Source organism: Pelobates fuscus, chromosome 10 (genome assembly GCF_036172605.1).
Source record: "Pelobates fuscus isolate aPelFus1 chromosome 10, aPelFus1.pri, whole genome shotgun sequence".
NCBI classification, from domain to species: Eukaryota; Metazoa; Chordata; class Amphibia; order Anura; family Pelobatidae; genus Pelobates; species Pelobates fuscus.
Genome location: NC_086326.1, coordinates 3,200,232 through 3,225,037, shown reverse-complemented (window position 1 = coordinate 3,225,037; position 24,806 = coordinate 3,200,232). Strand labels below are relative to the sequence as shown.

The window sequence follows — 24,806 nt, the reverse complement described above, 5'->3', positions numbered from 1 at the left end:
TCATATTTGACGTGTGATTCTCTGGTATCCTGACCTCGGCTTCATATTTGACTTGTGATTTCTCTGGTATCCTGACCTGGCTTCATATTTGACGTGTGATTCTCTGGTATCCTGACCTGGCTTCATATTTGACTTGTGATTTCTCTGGTATCCTGACCCGGCTTCATATTTGACGTGTGATTTCTCTGGTATCCTGACCTCGGCTTCATATTTGACTTGTGATTTCTCTGGTATCCTGACCTGGCTTCGTATTTGACGTGTGATTTCTCTGGTATCCTGACCTGGCTTCGTATTTGACGTGTGATTTTCTGGTATCCTGACCTGGCTTCGTATTTGACGTGTGATTCTCTGGTATCCTGACCTGGCTTCGTATTTGACTCGTGATTCTCTGGTATCCTGACCCGGCTTCATATTTGACGTGTGATTTCTCTGGTATCCTGACCCGGCTTCGTATTTGACTTGTGATTTTCTGGTATCCTGACCTCGGCTTCATATTTGACTTGTGATTTCTCTGGTATCCTGACCTGGCTTCGTATTTGACGTGTGATTTCTCTGGTATCCTGGCCTGGCTTCGTATTTGACGTGTGATTTCTCTGGTATCCTGACCTGGCTTCGTATTTGACGTGTGATTCTCTGGTATCCTGACCTCGGCTTCATATTTGACTTGTGATTTCTCTGGTATCCTGACCTGGCTTCGTATTTGACGTGTGATTCTCTGGTATCCTGACCTGGCTTCATATTTGACTTGTGATTCTCTGGTATCCTGACCTGGCTTCGTATTTGACTTGTGATTTTCTGGTATCCTGACCTCTGCTTCGTATTTGACTTGTGATTTCTCTGGTATCCTGACCTGGCTTCGTATTTGACTCGTGATTTTCTGGTATCCTGACCTCTGCTTCGTATTTGACTCGTGATTCTCTGGTATCCTGACCTCGGCTTCATATTTGACTTGTGATTTCTCTGGTATCCTGACCTCGGCTTCATATTTGACTTGTGATTTTCTGGTATCCTGACCTGGCTTCGTATTTGACTCGTGATTCTCTGGTATCCTGACCCGGCTTCGTATTTGACTCGTGATTCTCTGGTATCCTGACCCGGCTTCGTATTTGACTTGTGATTTCTCTGGTATCCTGACCTGGCTTCGTATTTGACTCGTGATTTTCTGGTATCCTGACCTCTGCTTCGTATTTGACTCGTGATTCTCTGGTATCCTGACCCGGCTTCGTATTTGACTCGTGATTCTCTGGTATCCTGACCTGGCTTCGTATTTGACTCGTGATTCTCTGGTATCCTGACCTGGCTTCATATTTGACTCGTGATTCTCTGGTATCCTGACCCGGCTTCGTATTTGACGTGTGATTTCTCTGGTATCCTGACCCGGCTTCGTATTTGACGTGTGATTTCTCTGGTATCCTGACCCGGCTTCGTATTTGACTCGTGATTCTCTGGTATCCTGACCCGGCTTCGTATTTGACTCGTGATTCTCTGGTATCCTGACCTGGCTTCATATTTGACGTGTGATTTCTCTGGTATCCTGACCTGGCTTCATATTTGACTCGTGATTCTCTGGTATCCTGACCCGGCTTCGTATTTGACGTGTGATTCTCTGGTATCCTGACCCGGCTTCGTATTTGACTCGTGATTCTCTGGTATCCTGACCCGGCTTCGTATATACTCTGTGTATTTCGGTATTCCTGACCTTGACTTACCCAGATCTTGTTTCTTGCTGTTTTAATACGTTAAGTCCGACCATCCTAAGGTTTGGTAATACGTCTTTCGGATCCACCTTTTGTGGGTTTCCACTTTCCTACGTGTTGGGGTGCGACTCCTGTGACACTTAATTGATAGATAAAAGGTCAAACTTGTCTTTATAACCTTTATGTAAATGTTTTCTAGCGCTCTCCCATCACAGTGTAATGTTTTAGTGTAGTCCAAGTCAGATATCCCCTGGACTGCAAGGAAGGGGAGGCATGACTGCTGCCCTGCAGTAAGGGGGTGGGAATAATAAAGATACATTGTTGCCTATATGGGGGGATATAAGAAGGTGAGCAGAGGGGTGGGACTCACCAGTGCAGAAGGAGCAGTCTGGAACAGTTTCAAAGTTTCAGAGCCCTTTAGCTTCTAGCCTTCTGCTGTCAAAAAAAAAAAAAAAAAAATTTAGTTACTACAATCCAGTGGTTTTTAGTAACTGCAAGCTAGGCCTTCCCTGCAAGATGGCAGATTTGTCAAGGGAGGCTTTGCTGGGGGTGCTGCAGGCCTACCTGGCTTCCCATGGATCCGGTTCTCTGGCAGAGCTGATGGCCGACTTTCCCCAGGCTCGGATGGAGGTGGAGCAGCAGGTGGCGGAGACTCCTTCTCTGGCTCGCGGGAGGAGGCCGAGGCGTTCTAGGCCTCCTTCCCGCCTTTCCCCCAGTCCGGTGCGCAGAGGAGGCGGATCGGAGGCCGGGACCAGCGGGCAGCAGCCGGCGGCGGAACATGGAGGCGGGGATGGCGTATCCCGGGCTGCCAGGAGGCAGCCGCGGGTAGTGAGAGCTGCAGTGAGGCGGGCCCAAGATGGCGGAGCGCGGGAAGAGCGCTCGCGCAGTCCTCCTTCTCTTCCGGTCCGGCAGGAAGTGACGTATCAACGTCGGATGTCCGGGCGGTGCGTGGAGACGCCGGACATCGCAAGGGGCGCGTACGTGACGGACGCACAGCGCACAGTGCTGACGTCACAGGCCCCACCGGAGAACCCGGAAGTGAGTGGAAAAACGGTGCCGGAGCCCCAGGGGAGCCGTGGGGGCGCCCAAGATCGGGAGCGGAGGGCTGTACAGCCCAGGAGAAGGCTGGGGTGGATGCCCTGCAGCCCAGTGAGCCCAGGAATCGGGGACTGCCGGACAGGAGTCCAATATGGCAGGACAGCACCCAGAGGAGGCAGGAGGACTCGGAATCCGGATCGGAGGAGGAAGATTTGGACCGGAGGACGGTTCCCAGACCTTGCCAACCTGAGCAGGCTACTGTGGCAGCTCCACTGAGCGGTGAGTTGGCTTGCGCTAGTGCTTGGGGTAGCATCGCTGGGGGGAAGGGTGCGCTAGGGCAGGAGCAGGCTGCAGATAGGGAATTGTTGCGCTTGCTCAGGGCAGTTGTAGATAGGTTGCCAGCTGCGCATAGCCAATCAGGGGACGTGCGCAGGGTGCTGGAGGAGGCTCCAGCCGATAGGGCTCAGGTATGGGGGGGGGGGGTTCCGTCCCTCTCTACCGGGTTGTGAACTATCCCCCTTGGGCATGCATGTCCCAGGGGAGACACGGGATAAGATTGTTAAAGGGGAATTTGTGGACTTTTTGTCCCTGGTTTCCCCGTACAGGGATTCTGTGGATCGGCCACGTCGTGGCGAGCCACAGGACCCTGAGAAAGGTAAGCAAATCCCACGAACGTTTGGGAATTGGTTACAGGGTTTTGCGGTTTTCGCAAGTATTCTGACCAGTCGGTTCCCGGATAGGGCGCCGGCGCTGTTCGGGTACTTGGATCTGATTTGGGGTGCGTATAAGGTGTATGGCGGGCAGTGCTGGTTCCGGTACGACCAGCAGTTCCGTCAGAAGATGGCGGCATGTCCTGGGTTGGACTTCGGCACGCAGGACGGCAGCCTGTGGCTGTTACTCATGACGCCTAGTCGTCCGGCGTCCTTTCCAGGGGCAGCCGGCGCCGGAGCTTCCTCCGGTGCGCCGACTGGGCAGAAAAAAGGAGTGTGCTGGCTCTTCAATGAGAGCCACTGCAAGTGGTACTCCTCCTGTAGGTTCAAGCACGAGTGCTCGCATTGCGGAGGGGCTCACCAGTGAGCGTGGCAAGGATGTTGCCATGGCTCGGGGCCTACCCTAAACGCTGCGATGCCGCGGTGTTGGAGGAAGGGTTTTCAGTTGGATTCTGGATCCCTTTTGTCTTCTCGGCGGAGCCACGGTTGGCAGATAATCTTCGGTCGGTCCAGGGTAAGGAGGGAGTTTTGGGTGCCAAATTGGGAAAAGAGTTGTCATTGGGGCGCATGGCGGGGCCGTTTTCTTACCCCCCATTTCCCAACTTGCGGGTATCGCCCCTTGGGCTGGTACCTAAAAAGGAGCCCGGCTCCTTTCGGTTGATTCATCACCTGTCCTACCCGGCTGGGAGGTCGGTGAACGATGATATCGATAAGGAATTCAGCTGGGTGCGTTATTCCTCGTTTGTCAGGGCCCTGTCATTGGTTCGGGAAGCGGGGTTGGGGGCACTCCTGGCTAAATCAGACATTGAATCGGCCTTTCGGTTGTTGCCGGTTCACCCAGAATGTTATCACCTGCTGGGTTGTCAATTCCAGGGGTCGTTTTTCTACGACATGTGCCTCCCCATGGGTTGTTCGATATCGTGTTCTTATTTTGAAATGTTTTCCTCGTTTTTGGAATGGTCTGTGGTTCAGTATTCGGGTTTGGATTCGGTTACGCACTTCCTGTTTGTGAGTCCTCAGGAGGGTGACGGATGTGCTCGGTTGTTGTCGGCCTTCCGCGCGGTGGCCGCGTGGTTTGGTGTGCCAGTGGCGGAGCAGAAGACGGAGGGGCCAGCCACTAGGCTGTCGTTTTTGGGCATCGAGATTGACACCGTGGACATGGTTTTCCGCTTACCGGATGAGAAGAATGGTCCTGCTCAAGCAGATTGACTTGGTAAAATCGTTGCGGAAGGTTCAGTTGCGCACGATGCAAGTACTGCTGGGTCACCTAGCCTTTGCTTGCAGAGTCTTGCCCATGGGTCGGGCTTTTTGCCGGCGCTTGTCATTGGCGACGGTGGGTATCAGGGAGGCTCACCATTTTATTCGGGTGACGGCCAAGCTTAGGGCTGACTTGCAGGTATGGAGTGTCTTCCTGGGTAGGTATAACGGCCGATCATGCTGGTTGCGGGAAGCGGTTCCCAATGCCGAACTCGAACTATACACGGATGCATCGGGATCGGTAGGGTTTGGGGCTTACTTTCAGGGCAAGTGGTGTGCTGCTGCTTGGCCGTCGGCATGGCGTGAGCTGGAGTTGATGCAGAACCTTACGTTCTTGGAGCTGTTCCCCATAGTGGTGGCGCTAGCACTGTGGGGGGACGAGTTGCGTAACCGGGTGGTGGTTTTTCACACGGATAACATGAGTGTGGTCCATGTAATTAACCGATCATCGTCTGCATCTCCGCCAGTGCTGGCTCTCTTGCGTCACCTAGTGCTGCTGAGCTTACAGTTTAATGTGTGGTTGCAGGCTCGGCATGTCCCAGGGGTTTTGAATGTGGTGGCTGACTCTCTTTCTCGGTTTCAGTGGGACCGTTTTCGGGAGTCGGCCCCGGAAGCAGAACAGGAGGGTCTTCGCTGCCCGGCATACTTATGGGACCTGGTTTCAGAGGGCTGATGTCCTTGGTGTCGGACTCGTTGTCTGCGGCCACGTGGAAGGCGTACAGGTCGGTATGGGTAGGTTGGCTGTCGTGTGTGGAGGGGTCTGATCGTATGTCATCGGGGTCAGCTCGGTTCACAGTGACACTACGCTATATGAGTAGGCTCCTGGAGCAAGGTCAATCCTGCGCATCGGCGGAGAGAGCGCTGTCGGCTCTGTCGTTTTTGTTTCGTTTTTTAGGCTGGCGGGACATAACGAAGGAGTTTTGCCTGCAGCGGGTTCTGCGCGGGTGGAGGAGCCGGAGGCGTCCGGACCGGTGGCAGCCGATTTCAGTGGAGCTGTTGTGGCAGCTGATGGGGGCGCTGCCGGGGGTCTGTGGCTCGGTCTCCGAGAGTCGGCTGTTTCAGGTGAGTTTTGCGCTGTGTTTCTTCGGTGCCTTGCGGGTGGGGGAGCTTGTCGCCCCCAATCGCCGGTCGGTTTCCCCACTCCTGCTGTCAGATGTGCGTTGGGCAGATGGGTTTGTGGATCTGCATATCCGCAGATCCAAGACAGATCAAGCTGGTGCTGGTGTGTGGCTCAGGGTGGGGAGCTATGGGGGTGAGTATTGCCCGGTTCGGCTCTTCCAGCAGTATATGGCGAGTCGGCCGGCGGCGGCCTCGTTGTTGGTGCATGCGGATGGGTCCCCGCTTACGCATTTTCAGTTCGCGTCAGTGTTGGGGAGAGCTCTGGTGGACTGCGGTCAGGATCCATCTGGGTTCTCGCCTCATTCCTTCAGGATCGGGGCCGCTACTCAGGCTAGCGGTATGGGTTTGGCGGGTTCGGTGGTGCAGCGATTAGGCAGATGGTCTTCCAGGAGGTTTCAGCTGTATGTTCGACCACATCTGTTATAATTTGTTTCAGGTTGCGTCCCCCGTTATGTATGGATCTTGGGGCACTCGTTTATCTATTGGGCAGCTCGTCGGGCTCAGTCTCGCCCCTATGGACGGAACCTAGGGATCCCCATGGACATAGCAAGGGTACGCTGGAGGGGTGTACGGGGTCTGTCCTGGAGGCAAGTCTATCCGGAGTGCGTGGCCCTGAGCAGGTTCGTGTCTGAGGCTGTTACAATTGTGATCCATGCGGGAGGTAATGATTTAGGGAGGGTTAGATCGGTGGATCTGATGCACTCTGTCAAGCACGACTTGGCCCGGTGTTTGGCGCTATTCTCGGACTGTACCCTGATTTGGTCGGAGATTGTTCCCCGTCCTGGCTGGCAGGTCTTGCCGCATGCCAAAGGCCTGGAGTGGAGCAGGCGCAAGCTCAATATGACGATCTCTCGGTTTGTGCGGCGGCTTGGTGGTGTGGCGGTTCGGCATGTGGAGCTGGAGGGGGACAATCAACATTTGATGAGGGCGGACGGAGTGCACCTGAACCAAATAGGATTGGACATTTTTAATGCGGGGCTGCAGTCGGGTATAGAAAAGGCGCTGGCTGCGGGGGGCGCGATGCCGGAGGAGGAGAGAGAGGGCCGGCATCGCGGTGGCGGAGTTCCTGGCCAGCGCACGTAATGCACGGAAAGGATTTGGGGAGTCGCAGCCTGCTAGGGCTGATGGCCGAAGGCAGGCTGAACGAACTCTGGATAAAGACTTGGAGTATCTGTCTGTTGGGTAGTCACCCCAACAGCTGACAGGTGGAAATGCTGGCTGTGTTAAAAGTTTAATAAAGCTGTGGCCGTTGCCCTTACCCAACAATCAGGTGTCATGTTGTTATTGAGGGTAACGGTTTTTTTATATTTGGGTCAGCAGTCATGGTCAGTAAATTAATTTTTCTTTTCCTTCTGTAAGTAAATACCAACATCCAAATTTTCATGGTGCAATGTCTGCTGAAAACAAAGCTGCAATTTGCAAATACTGGGACAAGGAATATTCTTTTCCAAATTCTACAAGGATGACAAACCCACCGTAGCATTGCCAGACGTGTCCTACAGACATTAAAATACTTTCACCTGGGTTTAAATGATGAGGGCCATAGCGATGAAAGTGCGAGTAGCTTTTACCCACCAGAGATTTATTTTTGTGAGTTTGTTTAAAGCTCCACTCCGATGTTAAACCATGTAATCAGGGTTCCTACATCCCAATACCATGTGCCCTCATCCCAAAGGCACAAATAATGCCATTCTCATAATGTTTTATTTGCAATTGGTGCTAAAGCGTAAATCTGATTGGAGATTGTGGTCGCTCTCCCAGTTTAATTCCTCGAGGACGATTAGAAAAGATATTTCACTTTTTTAAGTTGATGGTTTTTAATTTTTATTTTGTTGCTTTCGAGGGAAGGGGGGGGTGATGGGTTCCTTTCCTCATGTATAGGTGAAATGACCTGGTTTTATTAGAAACAAAAACTAAAAGTTTTAAAAAGCTTTTTTAGTTTAAAATGTATTGAAGCTGTGCTTTTACTTCATAAAATCATAATAATAATATGTTTTATAGACGTTGCATTTCATGTTCCCAGCTTATCAAAATTATTTTAAATTTGAATGACTCCACTATGCATTTTGTTAAATTGTGTCCAGAAAAAAAAACTGGGAAAAACTTTTTTTCTGTGGATTACAAATGTCTAGATATTAACATTAGTGCCTGAATTCCTGACCCAAACAAACGTTTACAATTCCTTTAAAAGTCATCTTTATTCCAGCACCAGGTTAGTGTCCAGTCTAGTGAAGTGATCAGTAATGGTGACCTCTATCCAATGCTTCCCATAGATAAACATTGATGAGCGCGGGCCACATCCACTGCTCCTCTCACAGAGACACACAAAGTTTGAAGATCATTTAGTATCACCATTCTGTGCGTGCCAACCATGCCAACCATGCCAACAATGAAGGTCTTCATGCAAACCACTCGAGGTGTAATACTGGACAAATGTAAACATTGCCATTTCTCAGGAAAACAATGTTTTACATTGTTTAATTAGAGGGACAGTAAGTGTAGGTTATATATGATTAATGGGGAGGAGCTTAGACAGCATGTGGGGGGATATTTGAATAATAGGGCAGGCCATTAACTCATAGAATCTGTCAATTCACCCTGAGAATCTGTCCGTTCACACAGAGAATCTGTCCATTCATTCAGAGATTATGTCCATTCATTCAGAGGATCTATCAATTCACACAGAGAATCTGCCCATTCACACAGAGAATCTGTCCATTCACTATAAATCTGTGTCTTCATTTACCATAAAATTCTTTCTGTTTACTGAGAAAGGAATGTGAATCCCAGTATATTTTGGTAGAAATCACAGTGTTCCGACATGGGTGTGAATAGCAATCCTTTCTCAGAGACGTTGCTTTGATTCTCAAACATACGTTGTTCTAGAGGCTCTTTAACTGATTACCTGCGGCTTCTGACAGCTGTGTATAGTGTAATCCCTGCAAACAGACCGACATTGTGGAATTATCCCATTTACTGCTATTTGTGATAATATACCTTATCGTTATTTGTAGAAATGACTGTTTTATATTAATTTGAAAGATAATTTATGTAAAAATGATATAAAATTATTTAATGATTCCTTGCATGAATTTGGTTTTATGTTTTGTTTTTTTCATACTTTACTCTGGTATATTATTATGATTATTATTACTGGTATTTATAATGTCTTGTCAGCAATTCATACTGATGGCACAGGGTTCCAAACAGTCTGAAAACACCAGTGACCTGAGAAATGTTGGCTGTTGTGATCAGCATGACTTCATTTTGAATTGAGACAAGTGACACTTTATTGGGTCATTCTGTGTAGCAAATTCAGATTTCTGACCTAAACAAATGTCTCCGTCATAATTATCACATCTTTGGGCTTTAGTCAATATGCCTGAAAGTTTACTGGGGCGAATAAAGTATAAAATCATTTTTTGGGGGAGCACAATGTGATTCTTTATGATTTTGTGTTTGACGAGCACAATACGGGTTAATTACCATTTTAAGGATGTAAGAATGTGTCTCTTATTTACAGGCTGCCAGTCAGAAGTTGTATCCTTTCTGTGTATATGTCTGTCCGGTTGTATCGACGATGTCTGTATCTTCATTATCTAAATAAAAGAAAACATTGAACTGAAAACTGAATTGCAAAATGTAGGCAATATATCAGATTGTTTCATATTTTTCCAATGATGCTATTTGTGCCTACATTTTGCATTTCCGTTTTCAGTTCATTACAATCCTCTGTTTAGTAAATAGGCCCCATAGGTGACGGTGTTGGTGTAAACGGCTTTTTAATCTGCATTTTATTCCGTTTCGCCCCTCCCCTGCAGTGTTTGTAATCTGCCATTCATTTTAGATATCCGTTCTAATAATAATAATAGAATTCTGAATACATAGAGGGCTTGCAGTTTCCTCCCCCTAGGAAGTAGTGATTGTGTTTTACTAAATGAATCGCTGCAAGTCAACAATTAAAGAAAGTCAGATAATATTTTGGGCTTTATTTGTTTGCGTTCTTCTCTGCCCCCTTTGATGGGATCTGGCTGATAATGCCGGTTATCGTGTCAGTGTGTCTATATATACACTGGATATTATTTTATCCAATAGAATAAATTGAAATAATTAATTGCATTTCAGCTTGCTGTAAGCTCACTGTTCGCCAGCATTAAAGAAACAGTCATGATGTTTACCAAGTATCTCCGGGGGCTCTTTTTAAACAGCACCAAATGAAATAGAATTCTTTAAATAAAGGAGATAAATAATGTTACAGGATTCTTAGTATCGCCACAGATCAGTAGCAAAGGTTGAAATGTGCTCTAGTGGTTCTCAGTCGCCATCTGGTGGCTATGTTGCAAAGTACATGAAGTGGAGACTTAAGGGCAACTGCGCGTCTAAGATAACTATTAACTGAACAATGTGCTTCTTTTTCAGAGCCCCAGGAGATGACAGAGAATGGGGATATGAAAGATTTGTTCACCCAGGCCCTTCATCCTGATGAAACGCTGCTAAGTCGCTACGCTGCTATGATCTACACAACCACAGACAATGGCAAGGTCTATGAAGAGTTAGCCGGGGCCAGTATGTGCTTCAGCTGCGGAGAAAGGGTAAGTAGGCCCTTTTAATCAGTTCACTCCCATGGTTCTAAGCCAGTCCTTCTCTATGGGGATCTAAGCTTGCAGAGTTCGGCCCATCCTGTAGCACGGTTTATAGTTTTGCCATTTTATTTTGGACCTCTCGCAATATTTCACGATCTCTTTATCAACCTTTTATAAAATGTGAGATTTGTAGGTATAGTCAAACTCCAAATGGGCAATTTTGTGCCACTTTTATTATGGTCATTCGTTGGTTGAAATTTGAAAACACGGTCATTGAAAGGAGGTGATTCAAAATACTCAAGAATAACTAAATAAAGGAGATTGACAAGCTTTTATTTGTGCTGAGAAATTACATCTTTATATAAATTGAAACAGTAATGTTAGAATGGTAGGATGGATCTACCTGTTCTGTTTTTTCAAAATTCCTAAATACTTTCCTGGAAAGATAATAAAAATGAAACTTCTTACCTCTGGGATATAATGTAGCCTCCCCTCCCCAGGGACACCAGACATTTGAACCTGCACTAATCAGCATGATTTCATGTAGCATCCTAGGTAGGCGACATTGAATATTCTTACTGAAAGGTCACATACCCCCTCCAGATATTTTGGCATTCCTACGCTGAAGCTGCTGACCACAGACAATTGTCATCTCTAGAAGCGCATTTCCAAAAGGACTAATTACCTGGGATTGAAATGCAGCTTTGGTGGTGTGATATTGGCAGGTAAAGCCTCATGTCAATGGTACCGAAAAACTGGGTCTAGCAGCGGGCCACACACACCTAAGCTGCCATCGGTGCACCAGGGATACCTTGCACAAGCCTGTTTAAACACTGGATCACCCGGACCTGGGTTTGCAGCCTCTGTTCATCACAGTACTGTCTCCCCCTGCTCTGGACCAGTGGGGGTTATCCCGCTGCCCACTGGTGAGCCTCACTAACTGCTAAACCCAAGCACCTGCACCAGCACTAGCCTGGGCATTACGGTTTACCCCAAGTTGGCGTACATGCAGCAACGTCATGTACAAGAGCCTACGATGATCCCACAAGGCACATCAGAAAGTATTCTGCAGCGCCTGACCGAGATCTTTGAAAACTTCTGGGCCACACTATCTGCTTGTCTTGAGCGACACAGGCTCCGGTGGGAGAGAGAGTGGAAAGAGGAGAGACGTGAGGTGAGTGGGTCCCCCGGGCACTTCCTCCACACCAGCGCTTACATCCCCCACTCATGGCCTACCTGGGGTGAAGACCAACAAGGATTATCTCCTGATGCATTGACCACCAGCGCGGAAGGTCCATCGCTGCATGTGGCTACAGTCCATCAGGAGCCTCTGCCTGCTCTTTAAAAGGAAGAACCTGTACTCCCCTTCAAGCTCCCAAGTTTGTGGTTTTAGGATGCAGGCCTTCGTGACTGCCTAGGGCTGGGGGGTTGTCTTGCTCAGACCCTGTCACACAATATCTCTCAGCTGCTTTCTCCTGCCACCCACTCGGGGCATCGGCTGACTAGTGACAACAACGAAAGCTGCCCTCTAATCAGGAATCTCACTCACTTATTTGCCTACTACATGTTAACCAGCATATACTTGTATTTTTGTTTTTTGCTCTCTACTGCTCACATTGATCTCCATTTTAATTTCATTTGACTTTTATATTTTCTTTTCTGTTATGTTACTATGCGATAACGTGCAGCTTCAGTGGTATTATGCTTGTATAGCTCGATAGGACGCACATACACTATGCTGGCTGAAATACCAGGCCCTTACTCCAAGGATATATTATGCTTTATCGCTTAGCAGTCTGCCCAAAGGCCAACCACACGCCATCCAACCACCCTGTTAAATATGCTCTTAATTTATTCTACGACTTGTAGCGCCAATAGTTTTGTTCTGTGCGGCAACATGACATTGTGTGGATCCAGTGGTACCATAATCTTGTACATCTAGCCGGTAACGAAGCACCTGTACTCTGCCAATTACTATTGTCTAGCATTGATTGTTCCTCCCCGCATATATTGTGTATTCTTTCTAACGCACCCATTCTATGCCAATTAATCTACTGTTGTCTAGCGTTGGTTGTTATTCCAGGCATATATTTTGTTTTCTTTACTTACAATAGTGGCTTGTTTACTCACTTGACTGAATATTAATGTTGTGTATATCCTGCCTCCATGCGGACGACAGTCCAGTCCCTGTACGCATCTTGTCATACTATGACCCATCCTGTGTATGTCATGGATGTATCGCTGTATTTCATGTTCAATCTATGCCACAATAAAACAAAGATGGGGGGGGGGGGGGGGGGAATTGTGACAGTCTGGCTGAGCATGACACAGTTTGTAGTTTTGCCATAACTATAGCATATTGTTTCTCCTCTGGAGTACTTCTGGGTCTGTGCAATGCATTGTGGTCTTCGTAGTCAGCCCATTCCTCGACCAGTGACGCAAACTCTTAACAGCAAATGGAAATCCACATCACGTTAGAGTTATACACAAAGCGTCACATTGTTCTGTGTGGGAGCAGCTCGTGGGATGTGGTGAGGGCAAGGCTGAGGTTTCACATTTAATCGAGGTGACAAGGAGATGGATTTTTGGGAACATAAAGTGATATTTTATTTCTTTAAGTCTGTAATAACAAGTCTGAGTGCTTTACGTTCTGCTAAAAATGAAATGATTGAATTTCTAATTTTATCCAAGCGGAATGCTCTCATTCTAACAGGTATTCCATTACATTTTGGGAATGATTAGTCTGCAAAAAAAAGTACTTTATTCTCTGTAGTATTTTAGTCAAACGTTATTATTTCAGAAAATAATCTTTTGTGTCCAAGACAAATCAGAGAAGGAGAGCATGAGAGCAATTCTACGGACTGTGACCGAGGGAGAGAATAAAAAAGTAACTAGGTGTAATATAAACCAGTAACCAGGTGTAATATAAACCAGTAACCGGGTGAAAAATAAACCAGTAACCGGGTGTAAAATCAACCAGTAACTAGGTATGATATAAACCAGTAACGGGTCCGGGTATAATATAAACCAGTAACCGGGTATAATATAAACCAGTGACCGGGTATAATATAAACCAGTAACCGGGTGTAAAATAAACCAGTGACCGGGTATAATATAAACTAGTAACCGGGTATAATATAAACCAGTAACCAGGTGTAATATAAACCAGTAACCGGGTATAATATATACCAGTGACCGGGTATAATATAAACTAATAACCGGGTATAATATAAACCAGTAACCGGGTATAATATAAACCAGTGACCGGGTATAATATAAACCAGTGACCTGGTATAATATAAACCAGTGACCTGGTATAATATAAACCAGTAACCGGGTGTAAAATAAACCAGTGACCGGGTATAATATAAACCAGTGACCGGGTATAATATAAACCAGTAACGGGTCCGGGTATAATATAAACCAGTAACCGGGTATAATATAAACCAGTAACTAGGTATGATATAAACCAGTAACGGGTCCGGGTATAATATAAACCAGTAACCGGGTATAATATAAACCAGTGACCGGGTATAATATAAACCAGTAACCGGGTATAATATAAACCAGTAACCGGGTATAATATAAACTAATAACCGGGTATAATATAAACCAGTAACCGGGTATAATATAAACCAGTGACCGGGTATAATATAAACCAGTAACCGGGTGTAAAATAAACCAGTGACCGGGTATAATATAAACTAGTAACCGGGTATAATATAAACCAGTAACCAGGTGTAATATAAACCAGTAACCGGGTATAATATAAACCAGTGACCGGGTATAATATAAACCAGTGACCGGGTATAATATAAACCAGTAACCGGGTATAATATAAACCAGTAACCGGGTATAATATAAACCAGTAACCGGGTATAATATAAACTAATAACCGGGTATAATATAAACTAATAACCGGGTATAATATAAACCAGTAACCGGGTATAATATAAACCAGTGACCGGGTATAATATAAACCAGTAACCGGGTATAATATAAACCAGTGACCGGGTATAATATAAACCAGTGACCGGGTATAATATAAACCAGTAACCGGGTATAATATAAACTAATAACCGGGTATAATATAAACTAATAACCGGGTATAATATAAACCAGTAACCGGGTATAATATAAACCAGTGACCGGGTATAATATAAACCAGTAACTGGGTGTAAAATAAACCAGTGACCGGGTATAATATAAACCAGTAACCAGGTGTAATATAAACCAGTAACCGGGTATAATATAAACCAGTGACCGGGTATAATATAAACTAATAACCGGGTATAATATAAACCAGTAACCGGGTATAATATAAACCAGTGACCTGGTATAATATAAACCAGTAACCGGGTGTAAAATAAACCAGTGACCGGGTATAATATAAACCAGTGACCGGGTATAATATAAACCAGTGACCGGGTATAATATAAACCAGTGACCGGGTATAATATAAACCAGTAACCGGGTGTAAAATAAAACAGTAACTGGGTATAATATAAACCAGTAACCGGGTGTAAAATAAACCAGTAACTAGGTATAATATAAACCAGTAACCAGGTGTAATATAAACCAGTAACCGGGTGTAAAATAAACCAGTGACTGGGTATAATATAAACCAGTAACCAGGTGTAATATAAACCAGTAACCGGGTGTAAAATAAACCAGTGACTGGGTGTAAAATAAACCAGTGAACGGGTATAATATTAACCAGTAACCAGGTGTAATATAAACCAGTAACGGGTCCGGGTATAATATAAACCAGTAACCAGGTATAATATAAACCAGTGACCGGGTATAATATAAACCAGTAACCGGGTATAATATAAACCAGTAACCGGGTATAATATAAACTAATAACCAGGTATAATATAAACCAGTAACCGGGTATAATATAAACTAATAACCAGGTATAATATAAACCAGTAACCGGGTATAATATAAACCAGTGACCGGGTATAATATAAACCAGTAACCGGGTGTAAAATAAACCAGTGACCGGGTATAATATAAACCAGTGACCGAGTATAATATAAACCAGTAACCGGGTATAATATAAACCAATAACCAGGTTTAATATAAACCAGTAACCGGGTGTAATATAAACCAGTAACCGGGTATAATATAAACCAATAACCAGGTTTAATATAAACCAGTAACCAGGTGTAATATAAACCAGTAACCGGGTGTAATATAAACCAGTAACCGGGTATAATATAAACCATAGTTAGAGGTACTTCCTAGATAGAAAATCTAATAGGGAGTACAGAGAGAAGTGGGTTATAGGGGTGGTAATAAGGGCATAACCCTTCATATAGCACAAGATATATAGAAAATGAAAGGTGAAGGAGAAACCACCCCGTATCAAAACGGGCCGCTCTCCTTCAAACCACCCCAAAACAACGTCTAAGAAAAATAAATACATTTTATTAAGTGAACATGATTAAAATAAAGTATTAAAAACAAATTACCTAGGAACTCGTATATATAGCCTGTTAACTGCAAGGCTAAAGTAACAATAGCAAATATCAATCACTAATAAATGTAGCGATTAAACTTAAACAAAGTTAATGCTAGAAGTGAAAATTGCAATATAGACTAAGCCTTGCAAATGGTCAGAACTTGCAGAGTTACAAACACATAATTGAAATCGAAAGGATAGGGGAGATCATATAAATGAAGAGGAAAATATGAAGTAGGAATTGGTATAGCATAGATCCAGATAAGAAAAGAGCTGGAAAAAATTAACCTAGCAAAAATTCCATACTACGGCTCTGCCCAGCGTATCAAGCCAAACCCAATCAACCCCAAAGTGGCTGCAACACCCTATCAAAAGGAGTTCGCTAAGGTGTAGGAAACAAAACCAATAGACAAAAATCACATCGGTGAAAAAGAGCCCGACGCCAGTAACCGGGTGTAATATAAACCAGTAACCAGGTATAATATAAAACAGTAACCGGGTGTAATATAAACCAGTAACCAGGTATAATATAAAACAGTAACCGGGTGTAATATAAACCAGTAACCAGGTATAATATAAAACAGTAACCGGGTGTAATATAAACCAGTAACCAGGTATAATATAAAACAGTAACCGGGTGTAATATAAACCAGTAACCAGGTATAATATAAAACAGTAACCGGGTGTAATATAAACCAGTAACCAGGTATAATATAAAACAGTAACCGGGTGTAATATAAACCAGTAACCGGGTGTAATATAAACCAGTGACCGGGTATAATATAAAACAGTAACCGGGTGTAATATAAACCAGTAACCAGGTATAATATAAAACAGTAACCGGGTGTAATATAAACCAGTAATCGAGTGTAATTTAAACCAGTAACTGGCTATAATATAAACCAATAACCGGATGTAATATAAACCAGTGACCGGGTATAATATAAACCAATAATCGGGTGCATTATAAACCATTATAAACCAGTAACTGGGTGTAAAACAAACTAGTAACCGGGTATAGTATAAACCAATAACCGGTAGTAATATAAACCAGTGACTGGGTATAATATAAACCAGTAACTGGGTGTAAAACAAACTAGTAACCGGGTGTAAAATAAACCAGTGACCGGGTGTAATATAAACCAATAACCGGGTGTAATATAAACCAGTTACTGCGTGCAATATAAACCAGTTACTGGGTGTAATATAACCCAGTAACCAGGTGTAATATAAACCAGTAACCAGATGTAATTGTAAAGAATAACAATTAGGGGAAAGTAGAACTTTGTATTTATTCCAGAGATATTGTTTTCATTCTATTAAATCATATTTGATAAAATGTGAAGCAGTTTAAGGATTATTGACTAGGCTGGCATTTATTTGGTTATATTGGGTTTTGTCGGCTTATTATTAAAGGATATTAATTATTTTTAGTCGTTGTCATGTGTGACAATAGTCACCGTCACTAGGGATGGAAGACAGACACTATAGGTGGGTCCCCAGATTCCTTTTGTGTTTAGGTCACCCTGTGCCCATTGTTGGCGCGGGGTATGTTGAATGTATTGATTGTCTGTGTCTCTCCCCCCTCCCCCTTTTTCCTGTCCCATTGTTTCCCCAGCAGGGTGTTGTCCCAGGGACACTGCCAGACCAGTTTAAACTAACTGCTCTGTCCCTCCTCAATCTCCCATCAGCCTTGCTATTGTCTGACCCCACCCTTCCTTGTACTATAGTGCTCTATGTAACCTATTGTATGTAAATGAGGCTGTTGTGGATATAAATATGTGGCTATGTCTATTAAAGTTAGTTGCTGTTTTAACCTTCACCAAGTGTCGTCTGGTGTTTGGGGAAAGGGATATAATTTGCTGATGGAAAGTGTGTCCAACGCTGTAAACACTCCAGGGTGGAAAAGTCCCTCAGTGATCCAAGTCAAGCCTCAGCGACTGGGTCTAAAGTGCTCCAGGGTTCTTGATAGACACAAGGAAGAAGAGTTGGTGGAGGTACTCAGTTGGAGTACTGGAGCTCCGTCACATAATGCATTTATTTTATATTATGTTGTTATTTATATTATGTTATAATTTATATAGCGCCAACAAATTCCGCAGCGCTTTACAGTGGGTGGACGAACAGACATGTAGTTGTAACCAGACAAGTTGGACACACAGGAACAGAAGGGTTAAGGGCCCTGCTCATTGAGCTTACATGCTAGAGGGAGTGGGGTAAAGTGACACAAAAGGTAAGGATAGTATTAGACTAATGACAGTTCCAAGAGAGGAATTAGTCGGGAGCTTTTAACTGTTTCATTGATGCACCTTAGTCGCATCTGGCGTTAAGTAGGGTCGGATGCACGCAATGTTTTTAAGATGGAAGTGGCAGGATTTGGCGATAGACTGAACATGAGGTGTGAAGGAGAGGTCGGCGTCAAAGAGAACACCTAGGCAGCGAGCCTGCATGGTGGAGCTGATGGTAGCACCGTTGACTTGGAGGGAGGCAGACACAGGCGTAACAACACTTGAGGGAGGAAAGACCAGAATTTCAGTTTTGGTCAAGGTGAGTTTGAGGAAGTGGGCAGCCATCCAGTTTGGAAAAGCAGAGAGGCAGTCAGAGACACTAGTCAAGAGGGACGGGGAGAGATCAGGAGAGGACAGGTGGTAGATTTGCGTGTCATCTGCATAGAAATGATATTGGAAGCCACAGGAGCTAATGAGTTTACCAAGGGAGAACAGAGTATTCTATTGGCTGGAATCCATTAATATGTTATTTTAATTTTAATAAATATTTATCAGGACACATACATTTGCTGGGATAAGGCAGAAAAATGAAATACAATACAATATATATATATATATATATATATATATTATATACATTGATTCATCTCTCCCTGGTCCTTCTTGACCATTATCTACGCTCGGTCAGCAAGTAGCATCATCAATTAGATCCAAAATTAATTTGTGAATGCTGAGCACCTGGCACAAGTGCACCAACATCATAGTTTGAGCAGAGATTTCCTCAACTATTGATAATATTTTGTATTGTGACGAACTCCCTATGTCTCAACTTTTAGGAACAGTTCCACCCTAGTTCGTTTACCAAGTTTCCCGGAACCCGCGTACATTTTCTCCATTTGGTATTCGCAACCTACTGAATACCCACCACCCCCCTGGCTCGTTAACAACAAAGTAACCACAAACTTAAATGCTGTCTCTGTGTGGCTGCCGTTCGTATAACCGAACAACACATACTCTGGAAACGGTGGCTATATTGTCTCTTGAACGCAGGCAGCGGCACTTGGTTGTCGAGCGTCTGGAACTAGACGGGGGGTACTTCCCCGCACAAATCTGTGTCTTTGTACCGATGCCTGCTTCCATTCCCGACAAGGCAGGAGAGCATTGTTCTATAGGACTGTTCGCACGAACTAGGCGAACATTCGCTACCTACGAGCCAGAGGAAACATTCATTTGTTTTTTCATATGGGAACTCCCGAAAGGTGACCAACCAAAGTACCAAACGCCCTGGAACTGTTTTCGGCATGGGACCTCGTGTGCGGCCGGTCAAGACTTTACCCCGATGGCGATTTGGTTATAATCCATGGATCTGAGCACTATTTGGACAACTTGGGCACTCAGGCCCTGCTATCCGGGGTTAGAAGACTTGTGGGGGTTCCTATTGATATTATGTGTAATTTGGGGTGTTTATTGTAATATTTTGAAGTTTAAGCAAAAGAAAGCTCACTTATCTCCCAGACACAGAGGCGCGGGCTTACTGTAAAAATGAATGAAGACCCATGCTGCGGATCTGTGTATATAAACCGGCCACTGTGCCATAATAAAACATTCTTCTTGTACCCTTCATCAATTCTCGACTGATGCTTGACTATAATCACTACTTCACTTTCGGGACTTGGGAGGATCCCCTTTTGCTTGTAAAGCTCTGCGGGATTTATCGACGGCATATAAATAATGATGATGATGATGATAATAATACAATAAGTTTTAATAACCCAAACTATATAAAAACCATGCTAGATGTATCTGAATCGCTGGATGTTGGTGTGTGACAAGTTATAATTAACAAATCGCACATTTTTAACCCGTAATGGTCAATTATATCGTGTCTCCTCCCAGTATCAATAAAATGAGCACACAAAGTTGGGTACTGAATATACCAATTAATCTGATGCTGAAATGGTTAAGTTAATTTAAACCTCTTTGAGTCCCCTTGAGGACACACTCATAATTTAAAAAAGAGCATCATTGTTTGTTTGTTTGTGATAAACGCGCTTTCTCAGTGCACCATTTTTACATGAGCTCAGAAAGGTCAGGTCAGGAGGAGAGAAAGTTGCTGAAATTTAAAAAGTGAATTTGCCATGTTTGAGTCATTCTTGGTAATAATTTGCTTACAAATCTTGTTTAGATTTCACTGAAATTAAAATGGGTTCAACAATTTGATCCGATACTGCTTGCTTTACGTCTACCTGCGGCAAAGCAAAATATCCCTAAACAACATGATTGAATCACCAACTATCGTGCCTTTTCTTATCAGTCTTTGCCATTGCTTGTTGACATCACATGATATCTTGTTGCTGCTTAATAGACCCGGTGGCAGTAAGACCATCATTTCACTCTCGATCAGGTGTGAGGATACTCTTCGTGGCAGCCTCGTCTGCCAGCGTTTGTGCGAGAAAACATGTCATACAGAAGGAAGATGTGCAAAGGACTGATTAGATCTCCCGTCTTTCTCTTGCCGTTGTACATGACAATAGTGGAACTTTGCCCAATATGTTATACCCCAAGCGAAAAATCTTCTTTAAAAATAACTTTTCTTCTTTTGCAGAAGCTAAAGTCCACAGTGTATAAAAGTTATACACACAGTTTGCTTCCAAAAAAAATAATTTTACCTTTTCTCAAGTGGCTTGTTAAATATATGCTTGGCACAAAGATCTGTATCTAGGCTGAAATTGAATTCAAAAAAATCTTTAAAATAAAATGGCACTTCATATAGCCTCTGGTTATGTTCTATTGATTCAAGTGTTAATTGTATTATTTATGATCCATTAACATTTTGTTTTGTCACATGATTCCTTGAAATGATAGCGTTGTGATACTATTAATGTGTATAATTTTTAAAGTTCTGGCGTACAATGACATCATTCCATCTGGATATAAAGCCCATTGTTCGCACTAGCTGTAATCGGTCTTGAAAGGGTAAATGCTGATTGTATTTAATATTAGAAAGAGTAATGGATTAAAAAGTCAGGTTTTGGGGGAAAAAGTAACTTAATATGTGCAAGAAAAATTTCCTGCATCTGTTGATCATATTAACAGGCTCGTTAGTCTCCCAGCAGCCCAAAGCCTCGGAAACGTTTGTAGTAAGCCATCGCTGTGATCCGATAGGTTGAGAGTACGTTCCTAATTAAAAGAGAATTAACCCTAATGGACTGGGAAGAAGGCTACTCATTTAGAAACCATTGCTGTACGCCATCCAGCCTGCAATAACAAATGATGCCATCAGCAACAGGCAGCGTACAATTTAGCATGCGTAATTATTAAAAAGCCTGGAGCTGTGTCACAGATTGACTGGCCTCGGATCATACGTCTGAACTTGTCTGCAAAGTCACCAAGAGACTCACTGACAGAGCGGCCTGTGACGGAGCCTGTATAGAAGGGTGAAACGCAGCCCTAATGCTCGTCAGTGCGTTGAACCCTAGGTTAGCAGTGACAGATGAACTGGCGTTCTATCGTTATGGAGCTGGGATTAGCACTCGTTACAAACTGTTCCTGTTGTGTTTTCATTTGAACTGGTTTTTATCATTCAAAAAGAGAAATGTCCTTCTTTCGGTTTCCTTTCAATTATCACATATGCGCGTTCTGTACAAATGGAACATAAAAGTATCTGTTTGCTGAAATGTTTATGTGTGAAGAGTGTCTATTTTTTGCAATGAGTGAAAATTACAATATAAATTTATACTTTTATAAATGAACCTGGTTACACCCCCTTAGCTGTCAAGCAGACAACCAGTCCTGTTACTTCCTGGTTTGTTTAGCTCAGTGGAGATAAACTCAAGAGGCAGCAATTGCTCAGAGTACCTGCCTTGTAAAGACTTCTCATTGAGCTGCATTGGGAAGTCTGTGATTGGACAGCCACAGAAAGTCTGGGCGGGGTTAGAAGGGGAGGGCTTGCAGAGGCTGCAGACAGGAGATCTGAAGGTTTTTACAAGCTGTTTTTAGATATACCCCATATTAAAAAAACGTAATTAAATGCGTTCACGTTTATCTGGGGTATATCTACTTAACAGTGATTTATATAGTATGGATTTGGACAGTGGAGATCCCTAAAATAAGAATGCAAAGCAAATTTCAAGCTTGAGGTCAAAGTAGCCGAACTACTAAAATTCTCTGAGGTGACAATGCTTTCAGTATGAAAGGGAGAATTACTAATTTCTATATTTCATATAATAACTAGTGTAGGGAATAAAGATGGTGCTACTATCACCGACGTGTTCGCCCTAAACACACAAATAAAGTGTAAAATAATCAGTAAAACAGTGAGCGCACACAATATATTAAAAAATAAATATCTTTAGCACAGGCTATACAATATAAGCCTACAATAAGACACAAAAAAGACCATAGGGTAATACAGTACAACACCAATCTTATAGGTAACCCATATGTGGTCTCAATCACATGGTGCTGAGCCACTCCGATAGCTGAAGGATGAAGTGGATGTTCCTTTGAGATCAGCTCCCGACTCGGTTTCCAGTGACTTGAACCTTATAAACTCCAGCATACAAGGTAAGTTCAGGGATAACAATGTATTGAACCATAAATACATATAGTCCACCTCACCTGACGCGTTTCGGTGGACTCCGCCTTTCTCAAAAGTTTTCGGTGTCTTAATAGAAACCGAGTGGGCAGCTGCACTAAGCTAATTTCTAAAGAACATTCATTGACAGAGCTGTTAAGTCTGAGCCAGCTATCGGAGTGCCTCAGCACCATGTGAGTGAGACCATATATGGGTTACCTATAAGATTGGTGTTGTACTGTATTACCCTATGGACGTTTTTGTGTCTTATTGTAGGCTTAAATTGTATAGCCTGTGCTAAAGATAATTATTTTTTAATATATAGTTAATATATAGGCAGCACTAAGGATGAGCATTGACACCCATCCGTGTATAAACACAAAATAAAAATGTCCCCCTCCTATCCCAGGGTCACGTCCTCCTCATGTCACTGTCACACTGTCTGCAGTGAGATGTCTAATGGCATCATTATGGGAATTACATTTATTGTGTGAAATCAGCACCTATTACTGAGCCGTACAGAGCGGGGATCTGATGGTGACAAACAAGTAAAATCATGTCGTGATTGATTTCTCGGGAGACAAGACAATCTTAGAAGAAGAGGCAGAAACTGTCAAAATGAGTGAACAAGCTTTTCAGTGTCTGCTTAAATACAGGGCAACACAGGGCTGTCTCTTATTGGCAGATATCGTCCCCTCTGCCTATTCCTCTGCAGCTCTCCTTCCATGCAGGTATCGTCCCCTCTGCCTATTCCTCTGCAGCCCTTCTTCCAGGCAGGTATTGTCCCGTTTGCCTATTCCTCTGCAGCCCTTCTTCCAGGCAGGTATTGTCCCCTCTGCCTATTCCTCTGCAGCTCTCCTTCCAGGCAGGTATCGTCCCCTCTGCCTATTCCTCTGCAGCCCTTCTTCCAGGCAGGTATCGTCCCCTCTGCCTATTCCTCTGCAGCCCTTCTTCCAGGCAGGTATCGTCCCCTCTGCCTATTCCTCTGCAGCCCTTCTTCCAGGCAGGTATTGTCCCCTCTGCCTATTCCTCTGCAGCTCTCCTTCCAGGCAGGTATCGTCCCCTCTGCCTATTCCTCTGTAATTCTCCTTCCAGGCAGGTATCGTCCTCTCTGCCTATTCCTCTGCAGCTCTCCTTCCAGGCAGGTGTCATCCCCTCTGCCTATTCCTCTGCAGCTCTCCTTCCAGGCAGGTATCGTCCCATCTGCCTATTCCTCTGCAGCCCTTCTTCCAGGCAGGTATCGTCCCCTCTGCCTATTCCTCTGCAGCCCTTCTTCCAGGCAGGTATCGTCCCCTCTGCCTATTCCTCTGCAGCCCTTCTTCCAGGCAGGTATTGTCCCCTCTGCCTATTCCTCTGCAGCTCTCCTTCCAGGCAGGTATCGTCCCCTCTGCCTATTCCTCTGTAATTCTCCTTCCAGGCAGGTATCGTCCTCTCTGCCTATTCCTCTGCAGCTCTCCTTCCAGGCAGGTGTCATCCCCTCTGCCTATTCCTCTGCAGCTCTCCTTCCAGGCAGGTATCCTCCCCTCTGCCTATTCCTCTGCAGCTCTTCTTCCAGGCAGGTATCCTCCCCTCTGCCTATTCCTCTGCAGCTTTCCTTCCAGGCAGGTATCGTCCCCTCTGCCTATTCCTCTGCAGCTCTCCTTCCAGGCAGGTATCGTCCCCTCTGCCTATTCCTCTGCAGCTCTCCTTCCAGGCAGGTACCGTCCCCTCTGCCTATTCCCCTACAGCCCTCCTTCCAGGCAGGTATCATCCCCTCTGCCTATTCCTCTGCAGCCCTCCTTCCAGGCAGGTATCGTCCCCTCTGCCTATTCCTCTGCAGCTCTCCTTCCAGGCAGGTATCGTCCCCTCTGCCTATTCCTCTGCAGCCCTTCTTCCAGGCAGGTATCGTCCCCTCTTCCTATTCCTCTGCAGCTCTCCTTCCAGGCAGGTATCGTCCCCTCTGCCTATTCCTCTGCAGCCCTTCTTCCAGGCAGGTATCGTCCCCTCTTCCTATTCCTCTTCAGCTTTCCTTCCAGGCAGGTATCGTCCCCTCTGCTTATTCCTCTGCAGCTCTCCTTCCAGGCAGGTATCGTCCCCTCTGCCTATTCCTCTGCATCCCTTCTTCCAGGCAGGTATCGTCCCCTCTGCCTAT

General features: G+C 44.7%; 1 protein-coding gene across 2 annotated transcripts in view; it reads left to right on the top strand.

The window, feature by feature from the left end:
- LOC134574477 (uncharacterized) overlaps nucleotides 1-24,806 on the top strand; it is a 168,571-nt gene that overhangs the window by 92,609 nt on the left and 51,156 nt on the right. For both annotated transcript variants that reach the window (XM_063433573.1, XM_063433572.1), the window contains exon 3: nucleotides 10,241-10,413. In XM_063433573.1, coding sequence (XP_063289643.1) covers nucleotides 10,241-10,413 — 173 coding nt within the window. The remainder of the gene's footprint in view (nucleotides 1-10,240; nucleotides 10,414-24,806) is intronic.